Genomic DNA, 14,951 nt, shown 5'->3' with positions numbered 1-14,951 from the left:
ACTTTCAGCAATTAGCCCTAACAAGCCCCCACTGGCCTCTCAGAGCAGTTGAATAAATGAGGTTTCTTGCTAATTATAGCAGGCCAAACAGCCTCTTGGCCTTCACAAAGAGACTTACTTGCAAGCACTAAGTGCACTGAGGCTTTGGCCAAACACTGCCTGGATTCCTGGCAACGTAGTGATGCACTGGGGTCAGCTCGGGACAGCGATCCCTGTTGTGCTCTGCTCCCAGGGGAAGCACATGCATGCTGGTCCCTGCTTTCCACAAGCTGCCCTCTCCTGTTCCTTATTTTGAGTAATTCATACTGAAAAATGTGGATTTATGCTGTTCTGGCTTTGCACACAGGCTCAGGGCAAGACTCAAGCATGTGTTCAGCATCCTGACTGGGTTTGGGTGCAGACTCCATTGCTTGGGGTCAGTGATTGAGAAAAAATCCCAGTTCTTGATTCCCCATAGCCAGCTTCCCCCAAGGCTTTAAGACCCAAATTTTGTTCTCAAGGTAGGCAGGTGTCTGGCCACAAACAGTTCCCAGAGTTGTTTCCCACTGCTGCTGCTTTGGAGATAATTCAGATGTTGAGAAGGAGCTATCCCAAACTGTTCTTGTTTCAGACCCTCAATGGGGTTCCTTTTCACCCCATAGGATGGATATGCAACGGAAGCACGGAGGAAGGCAGAGCTGAGTTAAACCACAGATGAGGAAGCACTTGGTTAGGCACCAGCAACCACAGCCCATCTTCGGGGCTACGAGGGGTCAGGGGTGTCCATGTGGGCAGGAAAGGGATGGAGCATGAGTTATATCCTCAGGCTGTGAATCCTGGGTGTTCATCTCTGCCAGCTTCTTCCTTTTTGAACCACCAAAGGGGGAGCACACAAAAAGGTGGAGTAAAAGCAACAGGAGACACCAACCCCCAATTCAAAGGATTATTCCCCACCCGTGCTCTCCCTAAAAGTGATATACCTGTTTTAGCATGGTACAACGATCTCTTCCCCACTCCTGTGGGAACATCCAGGCAAGAGAGCATCACACACAGGTGCTAACTCAGCTTTTATTGGCACAGGGCACAGTGGCACACAGTTGCTTCTCAGAAGACACACCAGTGGCACGCCACATGTCTTCCAAAAAACTCACCTGGGGTGGCAAAGCAGAGCTCTGCATCTGAGAGAAATTGCACAGAAGCAGCTTAGCAAGCGGACACTCGACGGCACTGATGATGCAGCAGCAAAAAGATGCAAGCCTGGCTCCTTTGCTGCCCCATAACAAAGCCAAACTGAGCAAAATAAAAACCCCGCCAACTTATCCAGCTAAAAGGATGGAGCAGTTAAAATGCAGATAAGGGACTAAGAATCATTTGCACTCCTCTGTATCCATACCCACTGCTTGCACTCTGGAAGTGTCCAGGACACACACTGAGCTGAGTTCTAGCGCAAGGGCATGCATCAGGAAGGACATTACCCCAGGATGGAGCAGTGTGACCTAAGCCTAATGTTGCAGGGCACAGCAGTGATGCCATCCAATTTGCTTCCCCTTAAAGGCTGGCAGCTCTGGAGATGACAAACAAAGGGCAGTCTCAGCAAACAGCCCCTTGCCCAGGCTTTTATTTACAGTGATGTTACAGGAGAGAATGCCAAGGAGCTTCAGATGTTAAAAAAAATAGCTTTTAAGAAAAACCAGGGATTAGCAGACTTTTTATCCTTACTGTAAACAGATCTCTGCTTTAAAACATGCCCTCCCTGCCAGCCCAGGAACATGAAGAAGGGACAGGGACAGACCCAGCGAGCTCTCTGTGGGAAGCAGAAATCCCATAGGAAGGTGTGGGTGCTGGATCTGATCCCCAGTGCAGCCAATTGGAACCCACAAGCATTGACACAACACATCTGAAGTCAATAGGAACAACCTTTGTTGCTGACATCAAGCAGGAGGAGGATGGGTGGGACAGAGGAAGAGCATCCTTCCTGCAGACCCAAAGCCTGTTTGTAGTGATCAGGCTTTCAGAGGTTGCTGAACACTAATGCCACCTCTTAACATTCCCCTCCTGCTCTACATACTGCTCTTCAACCCCAATAAAGCAGCTCCTCACTACACAACAGGTGCCTCAGCAGCAGGAGGACCCATCCTTCAGTCCTGTTCCTCTGCACCAGGGATGCTCACTCAGGGATGTAGTCCCTAAAAGAGTTAAAGCTGAGACTCCGGCCTGCTGAGTTCAAGGTGGAGCTGGCTTGCATCTTGGGGATCTTCTCCATCACTTTCGACGCTGTCCTCCTCTTGAAGGAGCCTGGGGAAAAATGCCCCTGCCTCATGAGCTCTTGGTAGAGGGTATTGAACACTGCCACAGTCTCTTCATAGCTGTCCCGAGTAGAAATCTCATAGAAAGGAAGCTTCAAAGCTTTGGAAAGATTTTCACCCTCTTGCGTGGACACCATTCTGTCAAACTGCAAGTCCTTCTTGTTGGCCACGATGACCACAGGCGGCTGCTCACTCCCGCTGCTCCGCTTAGGGCTGGAGTGGATGTGGTTGATGAGGAAACACAACCGCATTACCTCGTCAAAGCTGCACCTGTCTGTCACCGAGTAGACCACTGCAAAGCCATCGCCCCACTTGATCTTCTCCTCTATCTGCAGGGAATCTTCCTCCTGGTGGGACAGAGAAGTTGCCGTTAGTATGAGAAGCCCCAACATCTTCTAAATATACTGCAACCCGTAAAACCTTTCATGGGGACCCACCACCATTATTTCTGAGGATCTTTCGACCTGGGCTCTCATATAGCATTGATAGCAAGCAAGCAAGCCCAGGAGAGGAGTCTGCTGGGCTGAGAGATGTGATGGATACAGACTGCAACAGAACCACAGAGGCATAGAATCATAGACTCACCAAGGTTGGAAAAGACCTCCAAAATCATCCAGTCCAACTGTCCACCTGCTATCAACATTTCCCCACTAATCCATGTCCCTTACCCCACTAATCCATGTCCCATGTACCACATCTAAACGTTTCTGGAACATCACAGAGCCATAGAGTATCCTAAATTGGAAGGGAAGGACCATAGAGTCCAACTCCTGGCTCCACACAGGACCACTCAAACCTTAGGTCTGAGAGCAGTGTCCAAACACTCCTTAAGCTCCAGCACGTTGGGGCCGTGACCACTACCCCACCATTAGGTGCCCCCTCAGCATCCTGTACTCTGGGCCCAACAAACCAAACAACCTCAGTTTCTTGTCCTCCAGGCTGTTACCCATCTCCGTAGCCCTCCTATGGATGCTAACAGCTTTATATCCTTCTTACATTGTGGCATCCAAAACCTGCACCCAGTGCTCAAGGTAGGGATGGCACAGCTCAGACAGGCCTCTGATGTGTCTGCCATATCCACAGAGGGTACAGAAAGGCAGGGCTGCTGCAATTCACTGGCAATCCAGTGCATAAACTTTCCAAAACATTTTTTTTTCGGAGATAAACAACTCAGCTGGTATTTCAGACATAACAGATTAAAGCTGGTGAAAGAGCAGTGATGGCCAATTTCAATAATCCTGGGTCAGCCAGCTCTGTGAGCTCACCTGTCCTGCTGTATCAAGGATCTCAAAGTGCACCATCTCCCCATCAATGACAGCCACGTGTCTGTAAATCATTTCTGGAGGAAGTCAGACAGAGAAACACAGCAGTGAGAATCCCCAGGATTGCTTTCTATTTTATTTTAGTATGTGGCTAAACAAGCCTAGCTCCCTCAGCCTTTCATCATAGGAGAGGTGCTCCAGCCTTCAAACATCTTATTGAGCTCAAGAAGGAAAAAGCAGCAGGCAGAGAGAAGGTCCAAAGAAGGAAAACTTACTTCCCTTTTGTAGGGGAAAAAAAAATATGTTTTGCCTTATGAAAACAATTGCCAAAAAAAAAAAAAAAAAAGAGATGCAAGAGACAGGGAAGTGCTACAATGGCTGTTGGCTCTGACCACTGCAGCTGGTCTGCTTGAGGTGAAACAAGGGAATACGGTGAGTTTGGAATTCGAGAAGCATTAGCAGCAAGGAAAAGGAATTTACCTACCTAGTGTTGGGTCATAGTCTCCAATGAACCTTCTGGTGATGAATCTGACAGTCAGTGCTATTAAGAACAGAAAAAAAAAAAACAAAAAAAAAAACAAAAAAACCAGCAACAAACTCAGTTATAATCATCAGAGCAAAATATAGAGAAATATTGGTTGATGGAGGCAGTAGGGTTGGAGCAAAGACCGGCCCCTATGGGAAGTAGGAGATAGTATTACAGCAGCCACAATGCAAACCCAGCACTGCATCAGGTACCTTGGCAATGCTTCACATTCCTGTATCCTCCTGAATTAGTCCAATATCTAATTAACCCAGGCCCTGGGAACATGGATTTTGCATGCTTTTGGCAATTACTCACATCAAGGACCAAAGCTCAATGGGATGCTATGGGTAGAAAGTAGGGTGTTACTCAGCTCCACACACCAAATACCTCCACCACCCCAAAGCTGCCTGCTCATTCAGCAGTGTAAACGCTTTTCATGACAATGAAACTCGGCAGAACAGGGATGGAAAGCAGCAACAGGCCCCTGGGACTCTGCTAACTCAATCTCTTGCCTTGCCAGGAGTCCCTCTGCTGTCAGAAATGTCCCTTCAGGGCGTGTGGATGGGAAGCAAATCCTGCTTGGTGGCTGGGAGCAGAGAGCAAGCCAGTCATCATAAACTCATAACACACAGCTCCTTGTACGTGTGGTTCATGGTCAGGGTTGATAAATTGCTTTTTCTGGCCCTGAATCCTGCAGAGATTTATGCACATGCTGAGTTTTATGGTGGGTGAACATGAACTCAATGCGTAGGCAAGCTGTAGGGCCAGGCTCTTCCTCTATATCACCTCTGCTGATGCTATGACTGCCTGGATGGGTCTCATGAATCTCAGCCCTGTTTGTTCAACCTGACCCAGGCACATTGCAAGGAGGAATAAAAGCCATTGGCAGAAAATCTGGCAAAAGTCATCTGAACTCCCAAGTTGGAGTACTGTGGGGCACAGTAAACTGGGAGGGATGCATGGAGAAATCCTAAGCAAGGTCTTCCATATGGCAGCAGTGTGCTGCAGCAAAACAAGCCCTGCAAAGGCAGCATGCGCAATTAAACCTCTCTTATCTGATTACCAGCTCTGCTGGTAAGACAGGGAGATGCGAAGCCCAAAATTACACTTAAATGGCTGGCTGAGGTCTGCTGATGCTGAAGGGCCATCCAAACACAGCATGGGCTTTCTCCTCACCCTTGTCACCTGTATCCATCAAGGCAGCTTGCTCAGATCCAATCCATGTGCCCCCAGCTGCAGGTGGACGAAGCAAACCAGTCAATGTTGCCTTTTGTAGGCAGTATCTTTGAAAATACACTGTTGGTATATTTTCTGGTGTGGGCAGAGAAGTGGTTTGCAGGCTGAAGGAGCAGGGCTGATGTGAGTGACTTTAGCACTTCAAGTAGGTTATGATGGTAATGATTATGGACAGGAGCAAGAGGTGGCGAGAGAGGCAATGGGAGCAGAAAGTGAAATCAGTGGAAAATGACTAGGAACGGAGGGCAGGACAAATAAAAAGCCCCAAGAGAGGCAGGACATGGAGGCTGCATGCCAGACATCAGCACAGCAGGAGAAAAAAACAGAGCAAGGGCAGCAAAGGGAGCATGAAACACACCAAACCCAGAATATGGCATTAAACTCTTCTGAAGGCAAGATGTTGATGTAAAGCTTGCAGGAAGCAGAATTGATGTGCTCCCACACTGAGGTGATGTTTGCTTTCTGCTGGGATAACCAAGGATCCCACAGGAGGTGTGCAGCAGCATCCTTCAGGTGGGACCTGAATGGTTGGGGGAATCTGAGGCACAGCAGTCCTGAATTCTAGGAAGCACCTGATCCCATGTCATTATGTTCAGCAGCCACTCAGAGCAGGAGAGTGTGGTGTTGGACAGGTAGAGGAGCCAGTAAGCGAATTAGAAATTGGCTCAGGTGCAGGAGCCCAGAAGCTGCCCTTCAAGATGAAGGCAGCAAGGTGCAAGCGCATCCAACCACCCATATAAAGCATTATTTTCCCCCCCCCATCTTGAACATAAACAACCTCAGAGAGGGCTCTCTTTTGAGAACCCCAGTGCAGATAAGGATAATTCGGTCTTTATCGATGACGAAGGGGATGCTGTGATGCATGACCAAGCTGTGTTGCAGTCACTTCCACAGCCCTGTGCAGCCATGTGCTGAGCATTTGTCCTGCTGCACAGTACACCCTCTCACAAGCTTTATAGTATCAATCCATCTTCAGCTGGCACTCTGTAAGCAGAGCTTCCCTCTGAAGTTTACACTGGGATCAGCAGCAGAAGGCAGCAGATAGCTCAAGGGAGGGCTGCACTTCCAGCCTCCCTTGGGTGATTTATGCTGGTTTTAATCTTGGAGCTACCAATGGGGTTCATCCACAGACCTGTACCGAAACTTAACCCTCCTCAGGGGGTTGGGATACAAGGATGGAAATGCCTGAGCTGCTGCAACACCTTCCCATAAGACCAGAACTTTAAGAAACTTGCTCTGGAGAGCAGAGAACTGCTCCCAGCTGGGTTCATCCAGGTGAATGCAGCAGAGGTGGGTAATGAAATTGTGCTTTTACTTCCCCACAGAGAGCGCCAGGCCTGGGGAGTCCTTCGTTAGGCATTTCACTTTAATATTCCCTTTGATTTCTGGAACTGCAAGTTCCTGATCTTTAAGCAAGATCTCCCTTCAGGGCAAGAGGGGGAAATTGTGATATATTTTTTTTTGATAACACGAGGAAAGAGGAAAGCAAGAGGCTGGCTGGTTACTGTATATGGAAACGCAACTCGGACAGCCCTGACAGCTGGCAGTAAGCCCAGCGGAGGTGCCACCACTGCACAGTTTTAGAGGTTGTGCCTTGGTAGAGAGGAAAATGTCACCCAAGGACACAGCAGCCCCAATGTCATCTCCAGAGCTGGTTGGGGCGGCTGTGCTCCGGCAGACCTGAGTGCTGCAAAGAGAACTGCCAGTCCCGGCTGGGTGAAGGGCTGCCCTAAATCCTCGCAGTGGGAGAGCAGGGCAAAGCTCAGGGAGGAAGGAAAACCAAACCCAAGCTGCTAGGGAAGGCAATTCTGGAGGAATTCACTCCCCATCCCGCCCCAGTACCTACAGGAGACCCTCTTCCCCCCGGTCCTACCTGTCTTGCCCACGGCGCCTTGTCCCAGCACGACGATCCGCACGGTTCGGGCAGGGCTCAGGCTGACAGAGCGCCGCAGGGGCCGCGGGAAGCTCATTCCGGGCCCGGGGCTCCCTCCCTCGGAGCTCCGCGTTCCGTCCCTCGCAGCACCGCGCTCAGCAGCTCGGAGCTCCGCGCTCCGCCCCAGGGGCCGGGCAGGGCTGGGTGCAGGCGGGCTGGGGGATGCTCACCTCCTCCTTCTCCTCCTCCTTCTCCTCCTCCTCCTCAGCCCCAGTTAACGATCAACTCCCGTTTGCTAGGCTTGTGGGTAAGCAGGAGGGAAAAGCCCCGCAGCATCTCGGCCACCTTCAGCAAACTCCAGAATGCCGCTTGCATGGACGGCACAGGTGACAGCAGCGCTAAAACTCCAGAACAGACACGAGAGAGTGTGGAGCAGTCAAAGTCCACTCTAGGGCTCCAGCCTCCCTTCCAAAGGCTTTCCTCATCCCTCACATGGGCCACTCTTTGCCTGATAAACTCTGGTGAATTCACCTACAGTGGAACCCAGGTCACATGCACTCAAGGTAACCCAAAACAGGATATTTACAGGCCATAAAGCATGGTGAAGCTGAACAGCACTGGTGCATGCACAGACCCAACAACTGTGTTCTGACCTTGAATATGAAGAAGGGTTTCCTGAAGATTGCTACCAAGATAGAAGAGTGGCAGCCATTGAAGCTCTCATCGGTAAGAGGGCACTGGAAAACAAGGGAAATAAGCAAGTGGAGATACAAAACACTGAGGTGATAATTGCTTCTATAGCTTCTACATGGTGCTCCTGCCCTGTAACCTCTGAGCCCAGCGCCATTCTCTTTGCACTTATGCTGCTGGTACGTGCTGCTGGTTACGAGCTGGCACGTGCTTCCCTGCATCAGTCCGTGCTCCTCCAGCACTACTCCAGTGCTCACAGGAACCACATTTGCAGCCTGACTCCATCTGGAGCCCAGAAGACATCAGCAAGAGCTCCAAACCTCAGATTTCAGGACAAAAACCCAACTGTAGAGGGGGGTGTCAAGAAGTTTCCCTTGTGTTCCTCTCCTATTTTTAGTTCCGTTTCCTAAGGAAATGATTTGTCTGTCACATTTGATTGATTTGATTGTCAGTCAAATCCTGTCTTGCTTGGCCCTGTTCAGTTTTTGAGTACATTGGCTGATTTCAGCCAAATCTGACAGCATCTGCGCGTCCTGGGTAAATTCTGTGTATGTTTTTCTGTGCATTCATCCCAACTGCATCCAGGAGCCACCTCACCCATTGCAGGTGCTTAGAACTCATCCCTGCTTCTAGCAGGACACAACAGCTTATCCACTTCTTGCTGTGCTTAAGCTGAGCTGTAGTGCTGCTATGCATGGTGTGTGCTGGGCCTCAGTTCTTGCTTCCCCAGCAGTGATTCCTTATAGGGGTCTCACAAGCTTCACCAAGGGAAGGTGCACTTCATTCATCAGAGTACATCCTTCTTCGGGGTGTAACAGCAGAAAAATGATGCCACAGCCCTGATGATGCATATTAATATCCAGGCATGAAGCCTGTAAGAGGATACTTCCCCAGATTTTTTTTTTTTTTCCTTTTTTCAACAATTGGGATCAGTGAGCTTTTATCAGCTGCATTGCAACACACTGCTGCAGCATTTCATAGAGAAAGTCCTGGCTTTGTTGTGGCTTCAGCTCTCCGACCAGAAACAAATTTGGTGCTCTCACTGCACCTCCACGTTGCGGTGGGACCAAAGCTGAACCACAGCACTGCGTTCAGCCAAAATGGCCAGAGAACACTGGGTAGAAGAAGATCTATTCCAATGATCTCCTTTACTTCATTAGCCTTTAAGACAGAATTCAGCGGAGTCCAGGCAATGCTATTTGTGTACTCTTGAATTCTTTAGGAAAAAGTTGGCTCAGGCCCTGGAGCTGTCACATTTACATACCTGACAGTGCATCTAGGGATACTGGAAAGCCATGCTGGAACACCATGTCTTCCCAAACACGCACTGAGAGGTGGCACATACATGGGCCCACATCTACTCCAGACCTTTGAAATGGATCATGATGGAAACACAGCATTATGACTTGCAATCGCTGAACCAAGCACCTGTGGCAGAGCCAGATGAAGGTAGGTGGGGGTGGATATTGCTTTCTGCTGAAATATTTATGGCCAGGCTTCTCGATACTTGCAGGTTATTTATTTATTTATTTATACGATGCTGAGTTTGCACTGGGAAAGGGGCCAAATTCACTCATGAATCATGTCCCTGCAAACCAAAATCCAGCAGAAGTAAAACACTGTCCTAAAGCAGACACAGAACAAAATCACCTCGAGCCCCAGATCATGGAATTCCCATAGCATGGTCCAAACAAAATCCCTGCCGGATCATTGGCTATTTTGAGAAAAGAAAAAAAAAAAAACAAAACTGAACTTTGCTGGCTCAGAAAGTAGCAGTGTGTTTTTATTTAGGAGAGAAAGATAAAGAGGAAGCCAGCCCCTTTCTGCTCTGATTTCAAAGTGCAGGAGACCAGAAGATCCATGCTGAAAGCAACAACGTCAAGCTGACTTCAAAGCCAGCACCTTCTTTTTAAAACTAAAAAAGGCATTGTAAAGTTTCAGTCCCAATAGCAGTTAGCTCATCTCCTAAGCACCCACCCAAAGGGTTCAAACCCCATGTAGTCAGCTCACGTCTTACCTGTAATTGTCCCTCATTAATGACTGTACAAACATTATTCCCTCAGAGACAGCAATCACGCAGCAAGCCTCGCTAGTAGCATGTGTCCCAAGAGTTAACACTGGATGGGGCCATCAGGGAATGCTCTCCAAGAATATAACAAAAGCAACACTGTCAATAAACATATTTTTAGTTGCTATAGCAAAGACAGCATGCAATTAAAAGTGCTTTCAGACTTCAGGGAGCGCCAAGCTCACTCCTTTCTCAACAGTGTTGCAAGCTCCTATCGGAATCAAAACCTGACTTTGGTTCAGCTGTGCAAACTCTTTATTACCAGCCAGGCAGAGACACTACAAAACAAGGACATGGATCCCAATCGCTTCACCCATGTTCTATAAATAGGGAGAGAGGAAATAGATGAAAGGCACCTAGCCCCTGTGCTCGCTCATATCCAGGCTTGCTGTCTGATTTCTCCATAATGGCTTTACATTGGCCTGGACCTGGTGGTGAAGCATCTCTTTTCTTAATAGAAAGGGCTATTTCTTCGGTCACAAAAGAAGAAAGAAAACATCTAGTGCAAAAGACATCAAACCAACACGGCTTCCCAGTGCCACATTCTGTCTGCTGCTGATTTCTAACCACTGAGGCATACTGCAATGTGCAGCCAAAATGTGTCCGGATCATGCTGAGAAAATAAATCTGGCTGCACATGTAAGTTCAAAGATGCCTTTGCAGAGCTGACAGGGGAAGTAAAAGAGAAACACTAAAAAAAAAACCACCAAAGGGGCATATTAACAGGATTTCCCTTCCACCCTGAAGGCCTGAATGAGATATCCTAAGAACTTCTTAAGCTACTCTGCCACTTCGCCAGGATGAATGCCTGCAGCCTGTGCAGGCTGCTGAATGTTAAGCAGGCCTGTATCATAACTAAGATGTTAAGTCCCTTGGGTCCCAAAGACAGAGTTCAGGGCACTTCTGTTTCTCTGCAGAAGCTGGCCATCAGAAAGAAAGGCTGCTGCTGCTGCTCCCCACATCCATCGCACTTCATTATGCTGCACACATAATGGATCCTCACAACAGGAAGGCTTCACACTGTGTGGAACGGCTGTGCTTGTGAAGCTTATTTTAGAGCACAGAACAACTTGCCAAGGGATGGAAGAGGAATCCCATCATGTAGGTAATTGAAAGCTCATCCAGACGGAGCTCTGAGATGCTGCAGAACGCCATCCTGTAGGATGGCCAGCGTGGGCCATTTCCACTTCAATCCCAATGAGAATCCATTTCTTCATAGAATCATAGAATTGTGTCGGAAGGGACCCTTAAAGGTCATCTAATTCAGCTCCCTGCAATGACCAGGGACACCTACATCTTGATCAGGTGCTCAGAGCCTGATCCAGCCTGAACTTGGGTGTCACCAGGGATGGGACATCCATCACCTCTCTGGGCAACCTGTGTCAGTGCTTCACCACCCTTACTGTAAAAAGTTTCTTCCTTACATCCGTTTCCCCTGGTTTCCCCTCACAACAGGCTGCTTAAGAGTCTGTCCCCTTTCTTTCTTACACCCCCCTTTAGATATCAAAAGATTGCTACCAGGTCTTCAAGATGAAGCCCAAAGACAAGCCGCTGTGACCATCACATCCCATTGGAAGGAAAGAAGAGTACATGCCATTTAAATTAATGAAACATGTTCCAAAATCTTGAAAGCATCTGTCTGAAGGGAGGAAAAAAACAATGAATTAAGGTGCCACAGTCCATAGCTCTTAAGAGGGTGAGGGATGAAACAAGGGCTGGGGCTCACATTCAGCCAGGCCACAGCTCGTTGATCCTTGTTCACCAGCACATAACACTCGCTGCCATAGCTCAGGCTCAATTAGTGCTTGGCTGAACACTTCTCCTAGCTCTTTTGGAAAGATAACAGGGGAACAAGGGGTGCCCAGTGGGGGTTGTGCAGTTCAGCTGGGATGTAGTAACACCCAGGCATTTATATCCCAAAAAAGAGAACATGAGAGCAGCACAAGGCTGAAGCAGAGCTGGCAGAGAAGCAATGGCACTTACCAATGCCTCTTTTTGAGCAAACCTCTCGGCCACACTGGTAAGAAAACAAGGCTTCCTTAGAGTGGTAAAATGTCAGCATTGCAAAGTCTGTTGTCCTTCTTGCTGGGATATGAAGCAGAGTCCTATCAGCATTCTTCGAAAGCACAAGAGGGAAAGCAGAACAGCCGGCGGCTTTGTGGCCAGTGGGCAGGGAGCAGGGACTAGAATTCAGCTCTGATTCAGAGCAGACAGATGCCCTCTGCACTGTAGGCAGTGAATTCTTATTTACACAAAGTCAAACAGCACCAAGGGGAGACTGAAGGGAAGCAAACTCAGCAGCTTTGCTTTAGAGAGGCTGGATGGCAGGAACTTGGGTCTGGATCTCATCTAAGCCACGCAGATGCCTAATTGTCGGAGACTGGGCAAAGCAGCTCTCAAATTCCACCCTGATCTGACGTGCTATCCAAAAAGATGTTTTGTCTTAGCAGATAAATTTCCATGATGAATCAGTGCTGCCTGTTTTGTTGAAGAATTCCTGCCCTTGCACAAACTATTAGAGTGTGGCAAAGCACACGAAGCAGCCAAAAAAGAAAATCTCAAGTGGCCACCCACAACACATGAAGTCAAGGAGACTTGCAGCTTCACTTCAGAGAACCAGGATTTCTGCTTCCATTTGGTGTGTAAGGAGCTTTAACTTCCTCCAAAGAAAACGTCAGGAGTAGCCCCGTTATGTCTCAGTCTGAATGCACCATATTCAATAAAATCTGGATATTTTCCTCTTATTTCCTGGTTTCTGACTGAATTCTTGATATTTGCTGAAAAAGGCACTGAACCCAGCACAAAGCCAACTAACTTCTTCTTATGTCTTTTCTGGATTAGAATCACTTTTCCCAAGGGTTTTGGTTTTTTTTTTTTTTTTTTGTTTTTTTTTTTTTTTTTTTTTTTGGAGGGGACACATGGATTGAAAATATTTTTCTTTTGAGTAAACCCTCAGCTCCTTCTTCCAGCTTCTGAGCCATGAAATCTCTCATGATTTACAAGAGTTTCTCTGCAACCAGGAAAGCTAGAAATTTCCCCTGGAAGCCATGCTGTTTCTTAGCCCCAGCACTCACAGACCTTGAGAAACACATGGGAACTGTGACGTTCCCAGTCAAATTGCTTCAGCTGGCAACGCTGCTTCCGCTGCGGACTCTGAACAGCCTGTAACTGGAATGCAGTCCCTGCATAGTCTGTGGTAGTACACTCTTCATGCCAGCACGCTGGCACCACATATTGCAATTAATTGCTACTGCAGGGATCTGTGGCCCCAGCAAGGAACTGAAGCCGCCTTTGGGAGAAGCAGAAGAGGTAGCTGTGCCAGGAGAAGATGGTTTTCAAAGAAATCCCCCCATACATATTTCCGTCTGTAGGAGATTGAAAAAGAAGAAGCAAGATGAAATGACCAAAGAAGGTTACCGTAGAACAGAATCATGGAATACCATGAGTTGAAAGGAACACATAAGGAACATTGAGTCCAACTCCTAGCTCCGCACAGGACCACTCAAAAATCAGACTGTATGACTGAGATGCTCCTTGAATTACAGCAGCCTAGGGCTGTGCACACTGCCTTGAGGTGACTGTCCAACAGCCAAACTGAACCTCTTCTGTAGAAAGGTCCCTGCCTCTGTATTCTTCTAGTAGCATAAAATCTACGCACCCAACCCCCTGCACAGTCAGAGAAGGAACAGCTTCTCCCAGGGGCTGTCCATGCCAAACTATCCAAAGCAAGGAGAGACAAGTCAGCCTCTAGAGATGACCCCTTCTCTTTGGTGACTAGAGAACTGGCTTAACCCAAGCACACCCTCAAGCTGAAGTAAGGCAAGATGAAAGCAGCCTGTACTACAAAGCTTGATGCTTAAAGCACATCAAGTTATCTCCTGCATGCTTACAGCGACTTATAAGACAGGACAAGACCCAGATATACTTATGTTCATAACCAGCATTTCCTCCATTCAGAGTAGGGACAACATTAGTTTAAGGAAGGAATTGCAGCAAAGGCACATAAGACTCGTTAGAAGCAAGGAATTCCCTACAAAAGTGCAAGGTGAACAGAGCTCACTTGTCATTTCTCAAGGTAGCTGTAGGGAATCTGACAGCTACCCCAAGAGCCTACTGAAAGCTGCAGGAAACTCTTCCTAGTTGTCATCACTGTCCAGAAACAAATGCAATCCTTTGCTGAATGCACCTTTGCTGAATATGGCCTTGCACATGCTGCTCAGTGATCTGCCTGATTTGCAGAATGTGAAAAGAGAAAAATACCAAGACCAGAGATCAAAAAAATTGCTTATGGAATAGGTATGAAATCACTAAGCCACTGGTATCTGTTATTTCAATGATAAGATACACACAGAATTTACTGCTATGCAATAGTTTGGCTCACCTTTAAGAGGAAAATTTCCCAGCTGCATCTTCTGTTGTTAATGTTTAAGAAGGATTTTCACATCTTAATACAATCTAGGAGTAGATTTGGGATCCTGCAGTATCCTCTTACCCCACACTCTTCAGAACCATGTTTGCTGTGGGTCACAAAGCACCACAGAATATTCCCAGAAGCCACACAATGCCAATTGTATTAACAGATCAACAAGAGCTTGGTAAGGAGAGGAACAAAAATAAACAAATAAATAAATAGCACTTAACACTCTTAAAAATATCTTGCCTATCTGCAATCTCTGAAGAGCGCTGAGTGTTTCCAAAGGAGAAATAAACTCACCAAAACATGCATGCCTCTCTGCTAGCCTTAAGTGCACCCACAGTTCCAGGGTAGGGAAACTTGCAAGGACATGAGTAACTAAGGCAAGTGGTGGGCTCTTTAAATCGACCAACTGTATAATATACTTATGTCCTGCCCTCCAGGCTCAGAGACCCATCTGTGGGACTGGGGAGTTGATGGCCCTCTTCTACAACCAGTGAAGTCCCAGTTATTTTTAAATCAGCTGAGACACAGATAAACAAAAGCACTCAGAGAAGTGTGCAGCCAAAGGTAAATGTTGTTGGCATGAAACAGCTT

At 47.7% G+C, this 14,951-nt stretch overlaps 1 protein-coding gene across 1 annotated transcript; it reads right to left on the bottom strand.

Annotated features, from left to right (window-relative positions):
- Positions 1 to 2,146: 2,146 nt before the first annotated feature.
- Positions 2,147 to 7,279, bottom strand: LOC306947597 (ras-related and estrogen-regulated growth inhibitor-like; the record flags this gene model as incomplete). Its single annotated transcript, XM_079536963.1, has 4 exons — positions 2,147 to 2,632; positions 3,551 to 3,624; positions 4,032 to 4,088; positions 7,183 to 7,279. The coding sequence occupies 4 exons, from the start codon at positions 7,277 to 7,279 to the stop codon at positions 2,147 to 2,149; spliced, it is 714 nt and encodes a 237-aa protein (XP_079393089.1).
- Between the last annotated feature and the right edge of the window lie 7,672 nt (positions 7,280 to 14,951).

This window comes from Tetrao urogallus, assembly GCF_951394365.1.
Source record: "Tetrao urogallus genome assembly, chromosome: 6".
Taxonomy (NCBI): Eukaryota; Metazoa; Chordata; class Aves; order Galliformes; family Phasianidae; genus Tetrao; species Tetrao urogallus.
Note: the sequence above shows the minus strand (reverse complement) of the source record. Positions and strands in the feature narration are given on the sequence as shown.